At 55.7% G+C, this 24,605-nt stretch overlaps 1 protein-coding gene across 1 annotated transcript in view; it reads right to left on the reverse strand.

Annotated features, from left to right (window-relative positions):
* FAM167A (family with sequence similarity 167 member A) overlaps nucleotides 1–24,605 on the reverse strand; it is a 33,206-nt gene that overhangs the window by 4,881 nt on the left and 3,720 nt on the right. Inside the window, exons 2-3 of the mRNA XM_060101579.1 lie at nucleotides 22,098–22,197; nucleotides 11,101–11,873 (exon numbers count right to left, since the gene is read on the reverse strand). Of these exons, the coding sequence (XP_059957562.1) occupies nucleotides 11,101–11,460 (360 nt within the window). The 5' untranslated portion in view covers nucleotides 11,461–11,873; nucleotides 22,098–22,197. The remainder of the gene's footprint in view (nucleotides 1–11,100; nucleotides 11,874–22,097; nucleotides 22,198–24,605) is intronic.

Raw genomic sequence — 24,605 nt, forward strand, 5'->3', positions numbered from 1 at the left:
TGGTCTGAATCTCTGTGTCCCCCTCAAATTCATATGTTGAGACCCTAAAGCCCAATGTGTTGGTTTTAGGGGGTGGGCCTTTGGGAGGTGATGGCGGTCATGCGGGTAGAGCCCTCATGACAGGATTACTATTCTTATAAAAGAGACCCCAGAGCGTCCCCTCATCCCTTTCCATCATGTGAGGACACGGCGAGAAGTCTTTAACTCGGAAGACGACCCTCCCCTGACCATGCCGGGACTCTGATCTCAGACTTCTAGCCTCCAGAACTGTGATAATTGAATGTCTGTGGTTTATCAGCCACCCAGTCGGAGATGGTTTGCTGCAGCAGCCTGAATGGATGAAGACAGTCCCAGTCCAGACTATAAGGAGATGAGTGGCCCGGGGCGGGAGATGTGACCCCTTTGTGGAAAGAGGATGCTCGTCATCTCTCCCCACCTCATAAGGGTTGCATCCTGGACACGAGGGAGCCCTGGAAGCCGTACACCCAAGAAAGGAATTCTGTGAGAGGGGAGAGACGGGAAAGACAGGCCCAGATGAGCACACCCACGTTCACCTGTCAGCCTGCACCTCAGCATCCTTTCACGCCTCCCTGCCCCCCTCCCACTCTCTGCACTCAGTCCTGCAGTCAAGAGGCCAGCGGCCAGGTTTCTCCGCTTCTTCAAACCTTTCAAAGGTAAAACCAGCCCGCCTGGCTCCCTTGCTCTCTCCAGCCTTGAACTCCCATTCTGAGCCCCTGGCGCCTTGTGGCAGCCACGCTGGGTCTGTGTCCCCTGCCCCAGAACCACGCCTTCCCACGCCATCATCCACGTGCCCAGCTCGGCCCTTGCCCCCCATCCCTGCAGGCTGGGTGACACCCCAACCATAGATACCTCTTACGGCAACACCTACACACAGCATTGCCTGTCTCCTCACCAGACAGTAAAACACGCAGGAGAGATCAGGCCTGGCGCTCAAAAGGCATTGGCTGAGGTGGAAACACAAGTTGGAATAAAGTAATATATTTTTTAAGTTAAAAAAAAAAAGGCATTGGTCGAATGAATGAATGAATGAATTCAATCCTCCTAGAGCCAGGTCTTGATTTTACACAGGTGGGACAATCCTAGGACACCATCCTTGACTTTCCCACCCAGGCTGCCCTCCAGGCTTGGGGAGAGGCCTCGAGTAGAATGAACAGAGCATCAGCTTGTGGGTCCAAAGTCCTTCACCACCACTCACTGGAGGTGCCCCTCTGGGCAAGTTGCTCAAGCTGCCTGAGCCTCAATTTCCTCATCTGTGAAATGGGTGCAATAATATTGCCTGTTCTGCGAATTAAATAAATAAAACATATATAAGACACTTGGTCCAGGACATGGGGTTCCACAAATATTAGTTCCGCTTTATCCACTCTTCATAGTCAGAGCTAAGCCGTCAGTTATGTTTTCTTATTTCCCATACGACAGTCTTATCTCTCCTACTAGGTTTAGGATTTCTGGAGGACAGTGTGATTCTCTTTTGTTCCCCAACTGCCTGGAGCTGAACTAGTCACCAACCCATGTTTCCCACACACTTTGGGGGTGACTGCTCACACCTGACACCTGTGTCACCCTTCACATTGTTATCAACACCAAGTACAGCCAGCTGGGCTGGTAGGGCTATACTGGCATCTTGTCACCAAGTGGTCTGTCCAGAGTCACAGAGCCAAATGCCGAAGCACCTCAGCATTTGCCGTGGCGGCATCTCCCAGGCAGGGGTGTCCTCAGCTTGGACACGATGGCTTCAGGCCCACAGGGTGGGCCGGGGACTTCCCCAACTTCCCTGCCACTGCCCTGGACAGCACGTGGGGGCCTTGCTGGGCAACAGCTAGCCCCGGGATGGCGCCCCCCTGTGCCAGGCTGCTGGAGTGGGGCCCAGGGCACAGCTATTCCCCCTGAGCCACAAGCAAGACTGCAGGGAGGGCTTGCCCCCCGCCTCTCCTGCTAGGGTGTCTCTAGGCAAGAGAGTAGACAGAGATGAGACCCCCCAGCACTTCCTGCTCCGCCATGAGCTCCTTGGGTGGCCTTCTGAACTTCCACCTGCAGGGAGCACCCTCCTGCACAGGCAGGAGTAGCGCTTCATTAAGGGATTGCGTGGAGATCAGCTCTAGCCAGGGCCATTGTCAAATGTGATGGAACAGGGCTGAGGTGCCTGGCATCCTTAGGGAGCCCCCAGAAGACCCCTGGAGCACCTGTGTTGGGGCTTCTAGACTTTTCTTGGGTTCTTGGCTCCCCGGCTTGGAAACGGATGGGCTGGGAGTTTCACGTCTGACACCGAGTGAGCCCAGGAACCAGCCAGGAGCCCTGGCTGCCCAAGAGTCAGGAAGCAAGCCCTGTGGAACTAGGTCTCCTATGAGTGATTAAGGCACCCCTGAACCTGTGGTGTCTATCTATAGCTTCCCACCTGTGCCTTCAAAAGGAGGTGAAGCAAATCTGTTCTCTGCAAGTGTGAGCAAGGCCATTAGGTCTCCCAAGTCGTTTCACACTCCGTTACCCTGGAACCTGCCTCCTTAGGGGGGATGATGGTTTGGGCTTCACCCCGGGAGGGGCCTCACAGCAGCCTCAGTGCTGGGCTGGACCCAGAGCCCATCTCAGGAGGGTGTCTGCTGTGCCCGTGGGGCGTCCGTGACCTGGCTCCCCCTCACGTGCCGGAGCTAGGGGGTGAGTCCGAGCACACCCTGGGCGCTCAGGAAACCTCGGGGACTGCCGAGCGCCCTGCAGTGTGTCCAGCACCGACGTGGGGCCACCGGCCGGACTGTGGGAGAGGCCAGAGAGGGCAGGGGGAGCCCACGAGCAGCAGCTGCTAGTGGACACTCGCAGGACCTCTCCACCCATCTCCCCCTCTGTCTGGAAAATGAAGGCTCACCACCCCTTGGGTTCCTTCCTGCTCGAGCACCGATGGCTCCGTCCATAGTTGTAACCAGCACTGCGAGAAGCACTTGCTCCGGCAGGAGGAGGCTCTCCTCCTCAGCCCCTGTGCCGGGGCGGGGGGCGGGGAGGGGGGGGCGCCCGCCCTGTGGGGAGCCACGTGGGAGGTAGAGAAGCCAGGGCTGCCTGCCACCCGGGCCCCTCCCCGGCAACTGGGCACCTCGGGGCCTGGCCTGGCCCTGCCAGCGGCCAGGAGTGGTGCCCCCCGAGTGCCAGACCCTCGGTGCAGCTCTGGAAACCATCTCCCTGCTGCCGAGGGCTTAGCCACCTGGAGGCAGCCTCGGTGGCCTTTCCCTGGCTTTTGTCAGCTCGCTGGCTGAGTCTGGCTCATGCCTGAGTCTGGCTCATGCCTGAGCCTGGGGATGTGGCCAACACCTCGGGGCAGTGCCAGTTTTGGCTTTTCAGCCCCTGGAGGAGCCCCGGGGCAAGGGTGGGTCCAGAGCCTGTCAAATAACACACCCCTCAGAAATGGACAGTCCAGCCCAGGGGCACCTCGGACGTGAACAGTCCCGAGACCCTGTGTGCCACCCTCTGTGTCAGAATAATGAGCGTCCTCTCAGAGGCAGGAGAGTGCCTGAAAGAGTGCAGGATCGGGAAGCACTGGAGAACGACAGCCCAGAGTTCCAGGAGTTGAGACAGCGTGTTGACTGCTCAACTCATGAACTACGTTTGAGGTTTTGACGGCCCAAAACCTCGTGAACCACGATGCGCCTTCACCTCTTCTGACCTCGGGAGACCCTGGCTGGGCAGCAGGGGTTCTGAGGCCGGCAGATCTGGGCTCCAATCCCTGCTCTGCTGGTTGATCACGGGCGAGTCACTTTACCTCAGTTTCCTCACCCATAAAATGGGGGTAGTATTAGCGCCACCATAGAAGAGGCACATGGCTGTGCGTGCATACTGCCCGCCCACCTCGGGAGCCCAGCAGGTGCCCTCTGCCCTCTGTGCCCTCCTCACTGTCCCGTCACAACCCCCTGCCACGTAGGATGTATGATCTCCGCTTTACAATGACAAAACCCAGGGCCAGGCTAACGGGATTTCCTAAACTCACACAGCCAGGATGAGGTAGAACTTGACGGGACGTCTAATCTAGTTACACACTGCATGCTTTGCTGACTCCACCTGCGACCGGTGACTGGCCCTGTCACATTAGAATCACCTGCAGGCACATACGAAGTCCCAGCCTTATGGCATCTAAATTTCCACAGAGGGCTGGGAGGGATCCATGGTTTTACCCAATGCACTGGGTGCCTGATCCAGCAGTCACGACACACCAGCCTGGAGGGTAGATACCACGGCTGGGAGGGTGCCCCTCCGAGGAGCTGGGTTTTAATTATTACAGGACAATGGGAATGGGAACAAGGAGAAGGCTAATGTCAAGCCTTGGAGACGTGCATTTGGTTGCTAAGGAAGTTAGGGATGTGTACTTCCCTTTGGTTAATTTCAAAGTCCACCGTGCCTGGCACTCGGTGATTGCTCAACATGGGCCTCACACCCCAAAGCATTTGGGGACTATATTTACTGCTCCTCTAGCATAGCTCTTGTCTCACGGTGTCACTGTTTACATGTTTGGCTCAGCCACAAAGGGCGGGCCCCATAAAGACAAGGGCCCTGTCCCCACCGGCACCAGCACCTAAGCCCAGGCATTCGGTCAACACTGCTCGTACTGAACAAACAAATTGGATCGAAGGACGCCCCGCCCGCCTCTTACAGCCCCAGGACCACCTCGTGCTGTTCTTCTGGTTAAGTGCGGCCATCAGGTCTCTTTTCCTTCCCTCTCCCATCCTCTTCTCTGCATTGCAAGATGGCCAAGAGGTGGAAAGCAGGCAGGATGTCCTGGTTTGGAGCCACCTTCATCCCACTGGTTCCCACTGGTTAACAGTTCCTACCTAATGCCAAGCGGGGGATGTCTGGCGACGGCAGATCTCATTTTTTATCTTTTTCTAGGAGATCCGATGCCTTATTTAATCTGGAAGCTATGAGGGGAGGCATGTGTGCCAATTACACTGGCTAGAAGAGGAGCTTAGTTCTTTCCCGTCTTTTGTCTTTTACTTTTATAATCTTTTTGTCTCCCTAATCATATATATTTCTATTTTAGAAATTTCAGAAAGTACAGAAAAGTCCAAAGGATAATATCAGCTCCCAGAAATAAAGATCATTGATGTTTTGGAGTATTTCCTTTGTGGGCCCCTTTGTTTAGCAATTCTTTAGTAACCGCTAAAGGGCGGTATCTGGCCAGATTAACGAGATAGCCTTCCTCCTGCAGGAGCGGATGGGTGGAAAGCCCCAGCTACACAGAGGAGACATAGCCTCGGGCAAAGTGACACCTGGGCTAGAAACGCTTGTGCGTCAAACCCCAGCTCAGCCAGCAGCCCCCTCGGTAGCTCTGAGCAAGTTATTATCCTCATTATGGACCGGGCATGGCTGCCCCAATCCCTGCCATAGGGTTGTTATGAGGCATTGCTAATAACTCTCTGTGACCCCTTACATGTGTCCCATTCTAAAATCAAGGCCTGATTTTTTTTTTTCGGCCGTGCCACGATCTTAGATTCCCTGACCAGGGATTGAACTTGCGCCCCCTTCATTGGAGGGTTGGAGTCTTAACCACTGGACTACCAGGGAAGTCCCCCCATTCTGAAATCAGCAGAGTTTCAAATGCAGGCTTTTTGACAACTCGTGGGCCCACTGACTTGAACATCTGATGTGAGCACCTGTACCCAGTACAAAGGAAAGAGATCTGGGTCCAGAGCCAGGAGATGCAGGTCTGTGCCTTGGCTTAGCCACACCCTTACATATGACCTTGGGCAAGTCATTTAACCTCTCTGACTCTCAGGCTCATCATCTTTCTGAGCCTCAGTCTTCTCATCTGTAAAACAGGAATAGCAAATACCTCCAAGCCGTCTCACTCAGATACTGTACATAAACGTGCCTTGAGGACCATAAAATGCTCCCCCAGATGGGCGGGATTCACGCCTCTCACCTCCATCCCCATCAGAAGATGCTCAGTGAGCTTGAACTGTCATTTGGCCACTAACACTCAGTAGCAGTGGATAACACTGGCCTCAGAGGGCTGTGCCTGGACACACCAGTCACGTGCTTGTCAAGCGGGCAGCACAGGCAAGAGAGGGTTAACCCGGAGAGGCCAGCTGGGTCCAGGGCTACGGGCCTCCTGCCATGGCAGGCCTTAGAATAATTAACACTTGTCAGGTTTCCTTTCCCTTTTTCTAACAACCATAAACACCTTTTTGGCGGGGGTGGGGGGTGGGGGGGCTCTGTCTGTGGGGATCAAACCCAGGGATTCTGGCCACAAAGACAACGCCTTAGGAAGCTGGAATGTTTTGTTCTGGTTTTAGTTTTGGCACCGCACAGGCCAAGTAGACGATTTCTCCCTTTTCTTTATCCTTCATGTTGGCAAGGGGAGCGTTTGAGCAGCACTAAAGAGAGAGGCAGAAGGGAGTGTCCCTTTTTCTCTTGGGCTGCAAGCTCTGGGGCCAAACGCAACCAGAGGTTTGTGACATGTTCTGAATTTCAGGCTCAGCTAGAGGGCTGAGACCCACAGCTTCAGGGCCACGTCCTTTCTAGCTCACCCCTTCCGGAAGCGTTGCCCCAGCCCCACTCCAGGCCACCTGCACCTAGTGAGGCCACCCTGAAGGTGGAAAGCTGGAGGCTGTGGCCTCTGGCAGCGGGAGCAGCCTGGACCAAGCAGAGCTGCAGAGGCCACTTCACTAGGCTCTGAGTCGGTCTCCCCAGTAAACGATGCTGGGTCTCAGCCTGGGGAGTCAGGTGGCCCGAAGCTGCCAGGCACAGAGGCGGCAGCCCTGCCTGCCATGGCTGGATGGTGACACCTTTCCTGAATACACAGGGAGCTGAGGGTCAAGCCTTCCTGGCTGGAGGAGCAGTGCCAACAGGGCTTCAGGATTCCCACCCTCCTTGTACCCCCAACATGTTACTCTGAAGGAAAATCCTCTACTTGCAGGTCCCTGGGGGTGTCAGGAGCGACAGACAGCGCTTTCCCTGCAGTGAAAGCTGAGAGGAAGGGTGGACCCTGAGGGAGCTGCTAGGACACTCTCTGGCCTTGGAAATAAGCCAAGATTCAGGCAGTCGCTCTCTGCCTTTGAGCTAACCTCCTAGGAGACAGGGGTGGACCGCCCGTCCTTCCAGACCCGACATCGCCTGCCTCTAGGAGGGTCAGCGTTGACAACAAGAACCTTGCTGGGGGCTTCCCTGGTGGTGCAGTGGTTGAGAGTCCTCCTGCCAATGCGGGGGACACGGGCTCGTGCCCGGGTCCGGGAGGATGCCACATGCCGCGGAGCGGCTAGGCCCGTGAGCCATGGCCGCTGGGCCTGCGCGTCCGGAGCCTGTGCTCCGCAACGGGAGAAGCCACAGCAGTGAGAGGCCCGCGTACCGCAAAAAAAAAAAAAAGAACCTCAGTGGTTTCATCAACTGCTCCGGTATAAGCTCTTGATGGTCAGAGACCCGTTCAGGGCACAAACCCACGACTGAGCCCGAACTCCCAGCCAACTGAGTTTGGCATCATGTGGGGCCAATAGCTACACAGCTGACTGAATTACAGATTTTTCATGTTTCCTTGGCCACATCAAGAGAAAAGACAAATTTGCACATGGGTCTGATAAATCGGTAGAGAGAGCCTGCCCGAGTATAGCGAAAACTTGACTCTGGGCTTAAAATAAAACAAAGGTTATTTGAAAGCACTTTTGAAATCACTGTTTTTAAAAAACAGGTTAATTTTTAAGGACACCTTCAATGAGGTAACAGATGACGAATTAGGGAAAACAATGATGTGAAGTTTAATGTTTTGACTGAGAGTTAAAACAGGAGCCTGGGCGTGTTGATCAAATGTTCAACTCTGTTTTCAAGTCAGTCAAAGGATTTTATAAGTTGCCTTTGTTACTCGTTAATCTCAGAAGCAGGCAGAACTGCACATTTCAGTTGGCCTGCCTGCTGGTCTGCATTTGGGCTGCTCTGATCTCAGACTTAAAGTCTTCTGAACTAATTCAGCTCTTGGACCATTCGGTGTGGGATGATGTGGCTTCATCCCCGGAGCCCACTGGCTGAGTCCAAGCCCAAAGGACAGTTACAGCAGGGACGGGGTTTAGGGCACAGGCTTGGGAACCCTTGGGGGTTCCCTCTGAGGTCCCTTCTTGGTTCTCTGACCCCAGTCTTGCCTGCCTTTCAGTCCTTGATTCTCAAAGTGTGGTCCGTGGACCAGCAGTATAGCAAGCGCTACCTTGGCGCTTGTTGGAAATTTGGAATCATGGACCCCATCCCAGACCTGTAGGATCAGAATCTTCATTTTAACAAGATCAGAATCTTCCCATTAGAGTTGGAGAGCCTTTGCTCTGAGAGTTTCTCTACCTGCAGCTGGAGGAGGCCTGCCCGATGGGGCCCTGTGGGAGGGACACCTCTCACCCCCTGCTTTTCTCCCCAGAGCTCTACTCTCACTGGTGAAGGCTGAGTTCACCACTTACTAGTCATATAATTCTAGGCAGGTCGTCTGACTCTACGAGCCTCAGTTTACTCATCTGTATAATGGAGACATAACAGCAATCGCACAGGTCTGCTGTAGGAACACAAGAGACCACAGCGTGAGGGCTGGACTCTCAATTTTGTTTCCCCCTCTGCCCCACCTACTGACTGCCAACATCTTTGTGAGGTCACGGAACAAAATCAACTGCCTTTGGAAGACACTATGCAGTACAGTGGTTAAGAAGAGCCTGGGCGAGCCAACCAGACAGGCCACTGGTCAAATTTCTACCCTCTCACTTATTGCTCCATTCCCCTCTGAGCCTCAGTTTCCTCTTCTGTAAAATGGGGCAACAGGAAGGTGATGTGACACTCAGAAGAGGTAAGTCATGCATGTGAAACACCTGGCACACAGTAATCACTCAATTGGTAACAAATCTTAAGCTTATTATTATTATGCTTATTGCCCACCTTTGGAAGCACAGAGAAGTGGCGCGGAAAGGGGGAAAATACGCAAATATAAAGCATTATTAATAACGCCGATGTTCCCTGTACTTATTTACAACAGCCTTAGGCAGCCACGTTAGTCCTGACGATTAACGTTCCTCTCCCTGCCTGCGGAGTGTGACTCCATACGTCACCCCTGGGTGCCCTTGGTCTGGTCCACCTTCCTCCCCTCAGCCAGTGCACTCCGGCCGGGGCACTTCACACTGCTTGGCTTACAATGGGCTTGGCAAGAAAAATGAGCACGGCCTGTAGGTCTATGGTAGTGGTTCTCAACCCAGGCTGTACTTTGAGAATAGCTTGAAAAACTACTGACGCCCGGGGCCCACCCCCAGATGTTGGTTTGACTGGTCTGGGGTGTGGTCTAGGATTTGGGGGTTTCAAGGCTTCCCAGGTAAGTGTAACATACAGCCAGGGTGGAGAGGCGGCTCTCATCCGGCGGACGTGGGGGACAACTTGAGAGAACGCCCTACTGGTTCACACCCAGGAAACTCCTTCTCTGATTTCCACCCCCAACAGGGACCCATGCGGGATGCTAACTTACTTAGAAAGTCAAAGCCTCCACTCCCAGAAGCAATCAAACCTCAAATGAACCCAAAGCCAACAAACTGAATCCTTGATTGATGGGACTATTTTTTTGTTCCTCTTTATGAAAACAAATCAAAGCAGTGCAGCCTCAAGGATTTAAAGAGCAGCTTCGCGTCCACCCATCCTCCCCTCTTACATGCCCCGAGAGCACCCAGTGGCGATGGGGAGCCTGGAGACGCAGCGCGAATCCCCAGCGGCCGCGTCTTCTCTGCAAGCAACTAACACTCCAGTTACCGGGACGGACATAGTGGAGACGTGTTTTGAGAAACAGTCTCAACATCAAAGATTAAAACCAAAAAAGATGTCTGATTAATCAGATACTTGAGGCCCTGAGCCCTCCCGGCCCCAGTTCTTTACCTTAACTCACAAGGAATTCCAGGCCCCAAAGGGGATTTATTTTTCAGGATTCTGCCCAGCAAACCAGGCAGGCCTCTGCCTACCCTGTGGGACCAGGAGTTACTGGAGGCTCTGGAAGGCGGTTGGCCGTTGGTTGCTGGCTCACCTGTGTCCAGAGTGGCCCGACTGGGCAGCTGTGACCTGGGCCGCAGGTGATGGGCTGGGTGGGGCAGGAGTTGAAAGCACACGATTAGCATCGCACCTGGCTCTGCTGAGACACCAGCAAGCCCAGGACCAGTGATTCTCCCCTGGGCGACGGGCGCACGGCTCTGCACGCCAACCCCCTTCTCACGTGCTGAGCGACGCCCCTGATAGGAGCCTGCTGTGCCCGTGGGCAGAAAAAAGGTCGAGCTGCTGGCCCCGGCTCGCAACGCACACCCTGTGCTCACACTTTTTCCACCTGGATGCCCTCCCAGCTCTGACTTCTGGGCAGTTTCCTACTCAGCCTCCGAGCCTCAGCCCAAAGCCTTCACCCCCGCCAGGCCTGATCAGCCACGCTGCCCCTGGGCAGCTCCCTGTACACCCGTCAGTGTGGGCAGAGCGCTGCTGGGCTGAGCCCGAGCTGCTTACAGCAGTGCTCACGCTGCCCTGCGCTGCCCTGCGCTGCCCTGTGCTGCCCTGTGCTTGCCCCATGCAGCCCGCTGCCCAGAGCAGCGCCGTGGGGCGGGGGGTGGCTGCTGAATGAAGGGCCATAGGAGCGGCCAGCAGCTTGGGCAGGTGGCAGGGTGACAGGGATTCAGAGAGGAAGAGGGACAGTCACCATCCAGGAGGGAGTGTATGGGACTCTGATGCCAGGAGTGGCGCTGGGGACACCTTCAAATCATAGGCTCAGGGGGACTTCCCTTGCGGTCCAGTGGTTAAGACTCCACACTTCCAATGCAGGGAGTGAGGCTTCCATCCCTGGTCGGGGTACTAAGAGCCCACATGCTGCAAGGCGTGGCCAAAAAATAAAAAATAAAAAACACGGGCTCAGGCTCTCCACAAGGACCTGTGGTTGGGGGCTGATGGGCACATGGACCACATATACCCACACAGTAATGAGGCCCACCCTTGACTAAACAGGAAAATGTGCAGTTGGGAGGGGGAGAGATGGGGGAGAGACAGAGACAGAGAGACGGAGGGGTGGAGACAGAGACAGAGAGAGAATGGCGTCTTTTCTGGGGCTTCCTGGAGGGACAGCCACTCACTTACCAGCTCCTTCCTGAGCCAGGCTATAGCTTCGTCGATGCTCTCGAAGCCCTCCAGCCTGCCGGTGGACGGGGCCCCATCGTCCTGGCTGGCCATGCCATGGGGTGGAGGATGCCGCCTGGGCGCTCCTGGGGGGCGCGAGGGCCCCTCTTCCACACAGGCCCGCTGCCCGGCCACCGGCCTCGGGAAGGGCCACGTCTGCTCCTCCAGTCTGGCCTGCCATTCCAGGTAGGAGGGCCTGCGGGTCTCCAGCCTCAGTTTCTCCGTGAGGGCCTTCAGGCTCCGCAGGTGGTCATCGGGAGGTGGGGCTGCTCCTTCTACCCCACTGGCTGCGTCTTCTCCTCGGATCTGGGGCACAGACATTTTAGAACCTGCCTGGGCAGCCAGACATGGGAGGTGGTGGAGGGCACCGTGGGAGTCTTGGTGGGCGGCAAGGTCGGGTCCTGCTCTGGAAGGGTCTCACCCAGCTGGGGCCGAGGGTCCCGAGGGCATCGCTAGGACGGGCGCAGCTCCCGGAGTCCAGAGGGAGGACGGGGAAGCTGCGCAGTGTCCACCGGAGCAGCTGCCGACAATCGGGGTTTAAGATGCTGTGGGCGCCATGCTTTGCGAGAGGCAGGAACAGACAAGCGTTAGCAGGAATCTCTGGAGGCAGCTTTGCCGAGAAGACGTATCCGTGCTGGAGGTGAAGGCAGATCGAAGACTGGAAGGGATGCGGGACAGAGCCCCCTCCTCACAGGGAAGCGCAGGCGGTGAGAAGCCTCTGGCTGGTGTGAGGCCTGTAGGAAGGATTGGAACGGTGTCAGCGCTTATCCCTCCCCTTGATGCGGTCTCAGAAGGCGACACTGAGGCTCAGAGAGGCTCAGACACGGGGCTGCCGACTGCTAGTCCAGGACTGGAAGAGAGGCTACTTCAACGCCCTGAGTCCATGCAAAAAAGTTAATCACAAAAGTGTTGACTCTGTACAGTGTCTCACCACGTATGAAATGTGTCCACCCCTATTATCTCATTTACTACTCACTGCAAGCCTGTAATTACTTCTTTTTTTGTCCCCGTTTTACACACGAGGAGACTGAGTCTCCAGAGGTTAAATGACTCACCCAAGAGCTCCCACTGATTAGCAAGGACAGAGCCGGTCTCAGGCCTCTCTGAGCGCAGGCTGTCTGGAGGGGTGGAGGGGGGTCCCCATGCAGACGCAGGTGAGCCTTGGGTCCAGGCACCCCCTGACCCCACCCCGCCCCGCCCCGTCCACCACAACCCCGTCCTAGGCTCCAGCCCTTCGGGGCAAGTCCTCCTGCACACTCTCAGCTTCCTTCCCCAAGTACAGCACCGTATCTCTCACCTCGTCAGAGGAGGAAGCAAGTAAACCTGCAGCAGCTGAGGGAGAGCCGACCTGCACTCGGGTGGATTGTTAAACGGAGCGAGGCTGTGACTCACCTTCTAGAAAGATGGTTCTCACATTCACCTAAAAGGCCCACACAGCAGCGCCTCCCCGGCCGGGGCTGCAGTCTTCTGATGCGCTTTGGCCTTCCCACCCCCAGGGAGGAGGTGTGAGCCAGGCCCTTGCCCCATAATTTGGAGTCACAAGGCAGAGGAGTAGCTCTGAGCCAGAATTAGGCCCCGGGCTCTCAGCCTCCATATCCCACAGTGTCTGGCAGGTGGAGATGGGCCATCAGAATAGGAGACATTTGACTTGGGCCAGGAAGAGGAGCCCTTGGCTTTCAGGGTGAGCTTTAAAGATCTGGGCTGAGGGCATGACGCCGTGAAGAAGACTGAATCGGTCGGGAACAATGTCCAAGATAAAGCGTACGTGAAACAAAATATATATTCGCAGCCTGGAGAGGATGCCACCCTTGGTGTGGAAAAGGCGGGGAAGGAAGAGATTTTTATTGACTTGTGTGTGCCTGAGGAGAAAAGCTGAAACTAAGAGTTGTGATTGCTTGTCTGGGGTGATGGGGACCAGGCATGGGGCGATGGTGGGGAGGCTGGGCCACCAGGGAGACTGTGGGCTCCTCTCTCACTGAGGCTTGGAGCTACTCAAGAAGAGCTGAGCTTGCTGTCTTTCTGGATGGTTCCCGCAACCCCTTCCTGCAGTGGCATCTGACCAGAGGGATGCTCTGAGCCCGGCCCTGGGAATGAGAAGAAATCTTCCACCTCAACCAACGGCAGAGAAACCTAGCTCTTGCCTCCAGCCACACACATGAGAATCCCCTGAGGAAACCTCCACAAACACACGTCCCATGGCCATCCCAGGGGTCCTGATTCAGTAAGTCTGTGGCCGGACTTAGGCATCAGCATATTTTAAAGCTCCCCAAGTGACCTGAGATGACCAGGGTTGAGGACCACTGGTCTTAAGACAGAAACACTAGACTTGGGATCAGATGGTCCAGCCGTAGGTGCTGCCAGGCTTGCTGAGCCTCAGTTTCCTCACCTGTAAAATGGGGGTGATAATACCAACCTCCTAGGTTTGGGGGAGTGGCACAACTAAGGTTTGTATGTACCCTCTGCAGGCTTAGCATGCCCTGCAAATCTGGGGTATTCTCATAGGGGTCTTCTGTGCAGCCTCACCGTCACACAGGCTTCTTAAGAATCTCTCCAAATCTAAAGACCTATTAGCCGCAGTCTGGGGCCCCTCCCAGGCGCCGTCTGCCTCTTTGCTGAGGTGCCAGAGTCTGTTTGGAGTGTGCCAGGGTGGTGTTAACCTACAGGGCGTTCTCCACTGACCAGGAGTGCTGGTTATTTCCAGCGAAGCTTTTTGGAGAGGATCTAGTTGCAGATGAGCCCTGAGATTTGTGAGCAGAAGAAGCTGCTGGGACGTCTGTCTCCCTCCCCCTTTCTGCCACCTGCACCCTGCCTGCAGAGGGAGAACCTGTTAGGAAGGGTCTTCCTTCAGCGCCCCGGGTAGAGGGCGGTGTGGAGTGGACAGCTACGACTGCCTTCTTGTAGCTGCCTCCTGGGCAGGGGGCGGCGGGTGGAGGAGCTTATTTTATTTTATTTTATTTTATTTATTTTTATTTTATTTTTTTGTGGTATGCGGGCCTCTCACTGTTGTGGCCTCCCCCGTTGCGGAGCACAGGCTCCGGATGCGCAGGCTCCGGATGCGCAGGCCCAGCGGCCACGGCTCACGGGCCCAGCCGCTCCGCGGCATATGGGATCCTCCCAGACCGGGGCACGAACCCGTATCCCCTGCATCAGCAGGCGGACTCTCAACCACTGCGCCACCAGGGAGGCCCCGGAGGAGCTTATTTTAATTAGTGGTTTCTAAATCAGTTCAGAGAAGACCTGCACAGAAGGGGTCAGGATGGCTTGGAAACACTGGCGGGAACGTCAGTGCGCTGAGATTCAGCGGTGCTGACCCTTGATCGGCTGAGCTTTAGCGAGTGTGCACGTCCTCTCTCTCCAGCCTCAGAGCTGCCCCGAGAAACAGGAGGGGTCACCGCATTTCGAGAACGGCAAAATTGAGGCTGGGAAGGTTGAGGGACTCGGGTCAGCCTCTTTCTACTCCAAAGGGCATAGGCCTTGGGGTCAGTCCCCCAGGGTCCCAGTTCTGTGATCTTGGGCATGTGCCTTCATGACCACTCTGTGCTTCTGTGTCTTCTCCTGACAAGTGGGAAGAATCAGGACCAGCTATGTAATTTGCTGGGGTTGGTGCAAAATGCAATCAGGGCGCCTCGTTAAAAAGTACTAACTAAAAAGATTTTCGGGCTTCCCTGGTGGCGCAGTGGTTAAGAATCCGCCTGCCAGTGCAGGGGACACGGGTTCGAGCCCTGGTCCGGGAAGATCCCACATGCCGTGGAGCAACTAAGCCCGTGCGCCACAACTACTGAGCAGTGTGCCACAACTACTGAGCCCGCGAGCCACAACTACTGAGGCTCACGCGCCTAGAGCCCGTGCTCCGCAACAAGAGAAGCCACTGCAATGAGAAGCCCACACACCACAACAAAGAGCAGCCCCCGCTCGCTGCAACTAGAGAAAGCCTGCGCGCAGCAACAAAGACACAACGCAGCCATAAATAAATAAATAAATAAAATTAATTTTAAAAAAAAAGATTTTCAAGGGCCCTGTGGGCTGCCCAGGTCCCTGGCTCACGAAGCCGCAGCCCCAGGGTAATAACATCAACCTCACAGGTCATTTTGAATATTACATAAGGTGACAAATATCGAGTCTTTAACAGTGCCTGGTCTACAGTAAGCCCTAGACAAAGTGACACTCACTGGGGACGTGGCAAAGGCAGAGAGCCTGAGGAGGGAAGCCACAGGATGCTGCCAGACCTGGGGCCTGAGGCATCCGGAAAAACAGGGCCAGATGGTAATCCGACCAGGCCCAGGCATGCCCCGCCAGGCAGGCCACTGGGCTGCAGGGGAAAATGAAATTCCTGAAGCAGAAGACAACCCCCGGCGGCACGTCAGCCTTCCTGCAGCAGCAACGTGCCAGTGCTCAGGACCCACGCAGCACACAAGGACTGCTGTTCAAACATGCTCCTGGCTCGCTCTGGGCGCACGGTTGCTGCCACGAATATTGCCGTGCCAGCCGTGAGCTAATTCCCCCAGCTGCTGGGGGAGCCAGGTGGGCGCAGCCCAGTCATTCGGCCAACACCCCATCTCATCATGACCTAATCTGTCCACGTGGACAACATCCAAACCCACTTCCTAGATGGGCTCTGAGGGCAGGGAAGGATGCGCTGACCCATTCTCTCTCTCACTCTCTCTGTCTCTCTGTCCCTCTCTCAAGGGACACTCACTCCCTCCCTCCCTCTTGCCCTACGTTTTCCTAAGAAACTCGAAGCCCCTCTCTCCCTGTCTGGACCCCAGGCTCAGGCCGGCTCCTTCCTCTACCGGGGTCTCATTTCTCCTCCACGATACGCAACCCTTCCAACACTGAGCACCAGGCCCTGCCACGGCCCCCGTGACTTTGCACAAGCTGTTCCCTCAGCCTAGAATGCCCTTCCTCCCTCCTCTGCCTCAGTTCTCAGGGATTTTCCCCTTCAAGTTTTCCTTGACTTGCCCAAGCTGTGTGTGCCCCCGGGATACAACGAGACCACATCGGCCAAACAATTATGTCATCCCAACAATATTAGCTGACGCTTACTCAGAGCGGGTCACTCCAGGCATTGTTCTAAGAGCTAATGTGCACGAACACATTTAATCCTCACAATACCCCCACGAGGCAATATTATGCTTGTCTCCATGACCTAGATGAGGAGACTGGCGCACAGAGAGGTTGAGTAGGTTGCCTGGGGTCACAGAACTAAGTGCGAAGGTGGGATTCGAAACCCTGCAGCCTGGCTCCAGGCTGGCTCATAACACTGGGCTCAGTGGCCCTCTCAGGCCACAGCCTTTCTACCAGGAACTTTCTGCATGGTCTCCTCTGTCGGACTCTGAGCTTCAAGAGGGCGAGGACCAGGCTCTGCACCCTGGAACCCCCAGCCCTTAGGGCCAAGCTGCTCTCTTTAAATGTTTGTGAATGAACAAGCAAAGAGCACGGATGCCTCTCCCCCGGCATCTGGATGGGCTCAGAGAAGCAGAGGGGATCTGGGCTTCCCCACCTGTCCTCACAAGACCTGCCCTGACCTCGGGCGCCTGGACACAGGCTGTCAGGCCCAGCATCGTGAGGTGAGGGGACTTCTGCCCAGTGTCCCCTCCCTCCCCCGGAAAGAGCATTTCTGTTTCCTGTGAGGAAGTCACAGCTCGCGCCTCAGGGCGGCCACATGACTCAAACTGGCCCATCAGAGCCCCCCTGAGTGGCTGTGTCAGAACCACCCAGAAGCCGGCCGTGGCCTCGCGGCTCACCACAGGGAGAGAGTCTGCCTAGCAAATGAAGCCAAGCAGATGAGATAGCTTGAGGCCCTCAACTGGGCCCTGTAGGAAGCAGTTCCACCTGACCTTGATTATAGAGCCTTTATATAGCCTCCTACTTTGAACCAGGTTCCTGACACTTGGAACCAACATAAGCGTGTGTTGGACAAAGAACATAAAATGACACAGTGGATATTTGTTGAGCATGAGACTTGAGCTTAGCCAATCGGTTGCTCAGGCCCAGGATTCTGAGTCTGGGGCCTGTGAGGCCAGGATGGAGGGACGTTGAACCTTGGAGGAAGATGTCAAGTGCAGGGGATGTGGCCTCATCTCAGCCAAACCATCCTTACTGAAGGACTGTGGGAGGGTAATATTGTAATATAATAAGAAATATGTATTTGGTCTCCATCCCTGGTTCCTGACACAGAGCTCCTAAAACTCTTGTAATTTCCTACATGATGAAAGCAAGAAGAGTATTTTTTGTTAGAGTATCTCAGTTTTGTTCCCACTTCTTGAAACAGCTCTAGAACACTCAGGTGGAAAGAGGGTCATCTGTTATTAATAAGAAGCCCCCTTCTACTACACCTGAGTTTATGTTAATGAGGTGACTATTGGAAACCACTCAGGATGGGGGCTGGTTGCCAGGGGAACCAACCCGTGATGAGAGGGTTGGAACTCTCAGCCCCACCCCTGACCTCTGGGGAGGAGAGAGGGGCTGGAGGTTGACCTAATCACCAATGACAAGTGATTTAACCGATTATGCCTATGCAATGAGGCCTCTATAAAACGCCAACTGAAGGGGTTCTGAGAGCTCCCAGGTTGGTGAGCACGCCGAGGTGCTGGGGGGATGGCACGCCTGGAGGGGGTATGGACCTCTTCACTTGGATGGTAAATACAAGTACTAAATGCTTCCCTGAGTTTTGTGAGCTATTTAAGCAGATGACTGAATCTGAGGAAGGGGTTGTGGGCAATTCCTGGTTTACAGCCATTGGTCAGAAGTTCAGCTGACAACCTGGGACTTGCAATTGGTGTGTGAAGTGGGGGACAGTCTTGTGGGACTGAGCCCTTAACTTGTGGGATCTGACGCTACCTTTAGGTGGATAGCGTCAAAATTGAGTTAACTCGTAGAACACCCAGTTCGTGTCTGGAGAGAACTGGAGGGTTGTTTGGGGTGGGAAACTCACACGTCTGGTGTCAGAAGTGCTCCGGGCGGGGGTGTTTGTGTGGATAAAAGCCTAGTGCCCCGATGAGCGGGTCTCCGACACATCACTACGGGCCCTCTCGCCTCTCGGTTTTCTGAGCCGCCCCGATTCTGCCTGTTTTCTCTCTTGGGTCTCTACCTCCTGCCGACTCTGTGTACACCTTACGATAACACTGCTTTCTGCTGCTTACAACCAAGAGCGCTGACTGAAATGTGGGGCAACATACAGTTCATTTGGGGAGGCAAAGCATAGGACTGACAGCTAAGCAGTGTCATAAAACAACCTGAACACCAAAAGAGGCTCCCTCCCCCCATTTCCACGTGTCCCTTAGAGGGTGCCACCTCCAGCGGAGAACCAGAGAGTGGATGACCACTGTGGACTCAAAGAAGCTTTTACTAAGAGTCCATCTGCATTCACAGTTGGTATGTTTCTTGTCATTTAAAAATATATATATTCATTTATTTATTTATTTTTGGCTGAATTGGGTCTTAATTGCAGCACGCATGATCTTCATTGTGGCGCGTGGGCTTCTCTTTAGTTGTGGCATGGGGGTTTTCTCAGCTCAGTAGTTGTGGCGCGTGGGCTTAGTTGCCCCACGGCAGGTGGGATCTTAGTTCCCCGACCAGGGATGGAACCCGTGTCCCCTGCATTGGAAGGCGGATTCTTTACCACTGGACCACCGGGGAAGTCCCTGATATGTTTCTTAATTTACGATCTACTGCAGGCAGCGCTTGATGAGGATGTAATAACAATTTTCCACGGGGATAAACGGACACGCATGCTGCTGCTTCCAGCAGAAGTGCCACCCGTGGGTCCTCGTGCATAAGCTGACACGCCCTGGGTTTAGGCTTGGTGATACACGCAGCGCAGACTCCCTTGCACACGCGTGCAGGCCGGCCCTGGCCCCCAGCAGCAGAGCAGCGGGTAACACACAGGGGTTGAGGGCGGGGTTGATAAAGGCAGGAACGGACCCTTGAGACACCCATCCCTGCCAGACCTGCCTTGCTGAGGAAATTCAGATCCTGTGAGGGCCTCAGCCACAGCGCAGCCGATTCTTCACTGCAGAAATGTCCCCGCAGGACACAGAGCCAGCAGCGGGGCCCGCTCCCCGGGGCGGGGGTGTGAGGGCAGGGCCGCTGGCTCTGTGTCCACTGCCGTGCTTGCTGCTACGTCTGCTCGTCCACCTTCTACCTCTGTGGGCCTCGGGCCCCTGATGGATGAGCCCGACCCAACAGTCCCCCAAAGAGAGCCGCCCTGTGGGTGTGTTCCATGTGTCACCAGGCCTAAAACGCTCATTGCAGGGACTCGGGTCCAGGGCTCGGGGGCCGCCCAGCGTCTTGGGAGCAGGGGCTGCACGAAGGGAGGGACGGCACCCACTCTGGCTTTAACCGGGCCAGGCCTGCCTGCCAGCTCTCGGCAGGGCCACACATCCTCACCTTCTACCCACAGGCCGTGACCTGAGAGCGGGTCAGGGGCTGCCAGGGCTGAGGACAAAGGGGACCCCTGCTTCCTGGGCTGCGGGTCTGTCCTCTGGGACCGGAGCCCGTCTCCAGCAGGAGCTCTGAGACTTGGGGAGTCACCTCGCCTCGCCTATCTGGGTCTCAGCCGGCCCCTTTTTTTGTGCGGTACACGGACCTCTCACTGCTGTGGCCTCTCCCGTTGCGGAGCACAGGCTCCGGACGCACAGGCTCAGCGGCCATGGCTCACGGGCCCAGCCGCTTTGCGGCATGTGGGATCTTACCGGACCGGGGCACGAACCCGCGTCCCCTGCATCGGCAGGTGGACTCTCAACCACTGCGCCACCAGGGAAGCCCCAGCCGGCCCCTCTTTTGAAATGAGGTGTTGCAGCGTCCACCCTGCAGCCACCGCCGGGCTGAGGACAGAGTGGGGGAAAAGCGCTCCAGCGTCTGCACTGCGTTTTATAAGCTTCCAGCGTGGCTCAGGCCATGGCTCACGCCTGAACTTTTTCTTTCCTTTTCTAAAGCAGCGAGTCCCTTTTCGTTCCAGGTGGGTGACAGGTCGGTAGGTCTGGGACAAGGAAGTGCAGCTGGGACGAGGCAGGCTTTTTTAGGTTTAATCATGAAACCCCGATGTTTATCTTAAACTGAGCGCGCAGGGTTGGGCCTCAGGACTGACCTCCGGTGGCCGATGGAGGCTGTGAAATCCCGTCTGTGTTCTGTAGACTCAGGGAGCCCTAACGACCAGGTTTGAGAGGCTGGGGGACACAGCCCTGCGGCCCACGGTCACCAGGGCGCTTCCAGGAGCTGCCAGAGAACGTGTTTTCTCGCCTCCTCTGAGGTTGCCATGGTGACCGAAGCAGGAGGGGACACCCGCTGGTCTGGCCCTTCGCAGATCATCTTTCCCAGCTCATCTTTATTCCAGGTCTTGGTCAGAGCTGGTGTTGGGAGTGCCAGAGATGGGGGGAAGACATGGTGCAGAGACAGGACCCTGGGTACAAACTGTGCGTGCATGGCGGGGGCAAACTGAGCTGGGACGGGGTTGGGGTGGGGAGGTGTGTGTGGGCTTTATTGTTGCGTGTGCGCTCTGGGATGCTACTGAGGGAAGTGGAGTGGTACCTGGCTTCCTCCCATGCACCGGTGATGTACCCCTCAGGGGAGGGCATGCCCGCAGGGGCTGCGAGCTGCCACCAGGAGATCCCTCCGCTTTCCACGTCCTGGAAGCCACCCGTTTGCTGCCTGGATCACTCCTCCTGCCACAAACCATTGTGAGACTCCAGCCATTTCCTCTAACAGCCTGAGGCTGTGCTCCTGCCCTCATGCCTTGCTCCATCAACTGACTTCCCCCTGATCTCACACACCCGTTCAAGTCACCTCCACAGAGACCAGCTCTGACCAGCCCACTGAGATGTCCCTGCTTCCTTTTTCTTCATAGCTCTCCTCACTCACAGAACTAGGATGTTACACGTTGAATGTAAGTCCCCTGAGGGCAGTGACTTTCTCTTGTTCACTGCTGTGATCCTAGCACTCAGAACAGTGCCTGGCACATAGTAGGTGCTCAATAAATTTGTTGGATGGGTGAATGAGTTGTAGGATGAATGAAAGAAGGAGGACTTTCTGGGCAGTCGGTTTTATCCCTTTGTCCATCACAGGCCCTTCAGGGAACTCCCTTCTCACTGGGTCTACAGCTCTGCTTTGAAGCTCATCTGAGGGCTGGCCAAAACCCTCCAGGATACCCCACCTTCCAGGCCATTCTCCGACTGCTTCCAGCGTTGGCCTCTGTCACGCGCACGGCACCCTGGCCTGTATGACCTTGAACCGTGGGAGTGTCTGGCTCCCTGACTACTGTCTAGCTCCTCGATAGGAAGGACATTCCTTTCTCTTTTGTGTCCTGAGCACAGGGCACTGCCAACAGCAGATGTTCAGTAAATGCTGAGGACGGCGGCGCTGTGAGCTAGTGAACAAATTCACACCTCCAGATGGTTTCCTGCCCAGTAGAAGACCTCTGGCAGCTTCAAGGTCAGAATGTTTCTAGCGAGTCTGGGTGGGGGGCCGGGGTGGGTTTGGGAGACTGGTCTCAACCTGACGTTTTGGCCTTTCCCCGTAGCCTCAGGTTTGAATCTGATGAGTCTCTGAGCCTAGTTCAAACACCATCCCATTCTACAGTCCTCTGTACCGGGGGTGAGAGGCCCGGTGGGTTGCGATCCTCACTCCCTCACTGCCTGCTCCAGGAGTCCCAGCACTGCTGCTAGGGAAGGGGAATGGGGCCACCGTTTTGGACAGGCCCAACTCGGGTGGGAAACAGGAGTCCCTGACCGGGGCGTCAGCTCCAGGGACCCCATGCCCACCCCCAGCCCGAGTGACCGTGGCCACTCACTTCCCCTCAGGGCTCTGCTTCTCCCCTGCCAAATGCATGGTTTGGGTGGAGCGGCCTTGACACTTCCTTCCTCACCAATAAGCACAGAGCCTAGACCACGGCACCCAGTGGCGTTGTCACCTCGTCATGAAATCGCAGCCACAGGGCGCAGGGGGCACAGGGACCCACTCACCAGCGTTCTCTCAGGCGTTCCTCCCAGAGAAGTTCGGTTTGCAATGTCCTGTGCTAATGACCAAGGCTCAGCGTATCGCTCAGAGCTCCTGCGTCCACACCTGGAATCACAGGAGCAATCACAAACATTAGGAAATGACACTGCAGTTTACAAACGTTTTCCCCACTTTCGATGGCCCGGGCTGGAGAGGCCTTCCTGAGAGTTAGACCCCAGAGAAGTCACAAACCAGAGACGTTTCAAGACTTGCCTGGGGTCACACAGCTCTGTTCGGGGAGCTGGCTGGGCTTAGACCCGCGTCTTCAGACTCCAAGTGCAGCTTCCATTGTCTAGAAACCTTGCTGTCTCTCTGGGACCTCGTGAGACAAGAGTCTATAAAAATACTTGTTAAGGCCTCTGCACAAAGTGCTCGGTCCAACGCTGAATAATTGATGGGCCCTCCCCCCTGCCGCAGAGGACAGCGCACAGGCCTCCTGCCGCGAGGCTGGGGATGGGGAGAACTTCCCTATCGTTTTTGCCCAGTGAGAGAGGTGGCTGAGAAAACCGCCAAGAAAGAGTTGTGCGTCCCTGTGGGTCGGGAAGAGGCCCTGGCTCCCAGGAGCCACAGATCTAATTTACTGCTTCGCTGAAAGGAGCGGGGGGGCCTGCCGGGTCACCCGGCGTCACCGTGTCCCTTCCAAGGCCGCGAGGCCCTGGGAAAGGGCTGCTCCATCCCGACAGGCCGGGAGAAAGGTGCCTGAGAATCAGAGGGTCCCACGGGGGTGGTGGGGGGATTAGCCATGGGAAATGCAGAGTCCGAAGCGGAGATTCTCCTCCGTGAGAACCTGACGAGGCAGAGATGCTCAGGAGGGGTGAGGCAGCCTGTCGCCGCCCAGCCAACTGCTGCATGTGACCGCAGGACTCTTCTGGCCAAAGGCCATGGCAACGGGGATTAGGGGGGAGAAAGCAGACACAGAGTGGCCTTTAAAGCAATTTGCAGAGATCAAAGTAGAAGGCAGTTCGGGCGGGTGCTCTGGCTCTAAGGACAGGGAACATTTCACAGCTGAGCGAAACTCAGGCACCATTTCACAGCTAAAGATGCTGGGGCTATACATCCTCCGCCGTGGGGTACGTCCGCCCCACCAAAGTGTCTCCTAATTGGCATTTGTCTTGGCCCCCATCCAAGGCAGAGTTAGGACTGTCCGAGTCCACAGAATAATGGGCTCCAGCTTCAAATGTGCAGAAGCAACCAGCTCTGGCTCAAATGGGAGAGTGTTGGGACGATTGGCTTTCTGTTTTATTCTGCGTCGAAAGTTCCAGAGCCCAATGGTTTGGCAAGGACTTCCTAAGACGTTTCACTCGCTTATGTAGGGCACCTCACCTGCATAGTCTGTTTGGGCGTGCTGACCTCTCAGGGGGTTGGAGGGCCCTCAGAGGTGCCCTGTGTTTGGGCAGGGCCCGTCGTAAGGATGTGGGAGTGAGAGGCCGTTCCAGCTCTGTCTGCAGCTCATCCAAAGTGCAGCCCTGCGCCCCCTCTGGGGCCCAGGGAGAACAGAAAGTAGGGTGTGTGCCCCTGCTCCTTTCTCAGGTCAGTTGAGCTGAACGTAGCTGGGCTGCTGAGCTGCCTGAGTTCACACTTCACAGAGGGCAGGAATCGGGAGCCGGACAAAGAGATGGAGCAGGTTATAGGGATGGGGCAGGGCTGTGTGTTGGTGGACGTGGGATGATAGCCCAGCCCGGACACTTACTAATTCTATGACCTTGGGATCATAGTGGAATCAACTGCAAAGCCTTGGAAGGATCCGATGAGATAGAGTGTATGTGAATTCTTAGTCATGCCTCTAACAGGACGGTCACCTCCCACCCATGACAGCACTTGGCTGGACCTCTCCTTGGCTGCAGAACCACTAAAGTTAGCCCACACGTCTCTGTGCATTCCAGAATGCACAGGGCATCACTCTGTTGTCTGCCCAGGACTCTGGGCTGCACGTGGTCTTTTCTCGTCGGCGGCTCTGATCAGACACTGCACCTCCTTGAAGACAGGGCCATTGTCTTGCTTCCTTGGTGAGATGTCAATGATTGATCTTAAAACCCCTTTCACAGACATGAGATGTTCTGTGTGGTATCACTGGGCCAGCTGCAACCAGCGGCATTCAACGAGGGACACCCCAACCCAGGCTGGCATTGGCAGCCCGGTGTAGGGTCCGCTCTGCAGACGGGGCTCTGGGAAGCGCTTGGCTGTCTTTCTTACCGCTCAGCACCAGACATCTGAGAACTCGCAGAGTAAACGTTAGAAGCGCATTCTCCTAGGTGAAAATAGAGGTATTCAAGACATGCGGGCCACACGAATTTTGAGACACTCTTGACTCTTGAAGGAGCAAAGTGAAAGCATCTGGTGAGACCTTGGGGGGAGGTATGGTCGGGGCTCCTAGAGAGACAGATGGCTGTGACTTCACTGAGCCCGCAAAACAGGCCGTCTGGACTCTGCTGGACCCGCTGGCAAATAAACAGTGTTCAAAAAATGTCTAGGTG

The sequence above is a fragment of the Mesoplodon densirostris genome, chromosome 6, assembly GCF_025265405.1.
Source record: "Mesoplodon densirostris isolate mMesDen1 chromosome 6, mMesDen1 primary haplotype, whole genome shotgun sequence".
Lineage (NCBI taxonomy): Eukaryota > Metazoa > Chordata > Mammalia > Artiodactyla > Ziphiidae > Mesoplodon > Mesoplodon densirostris.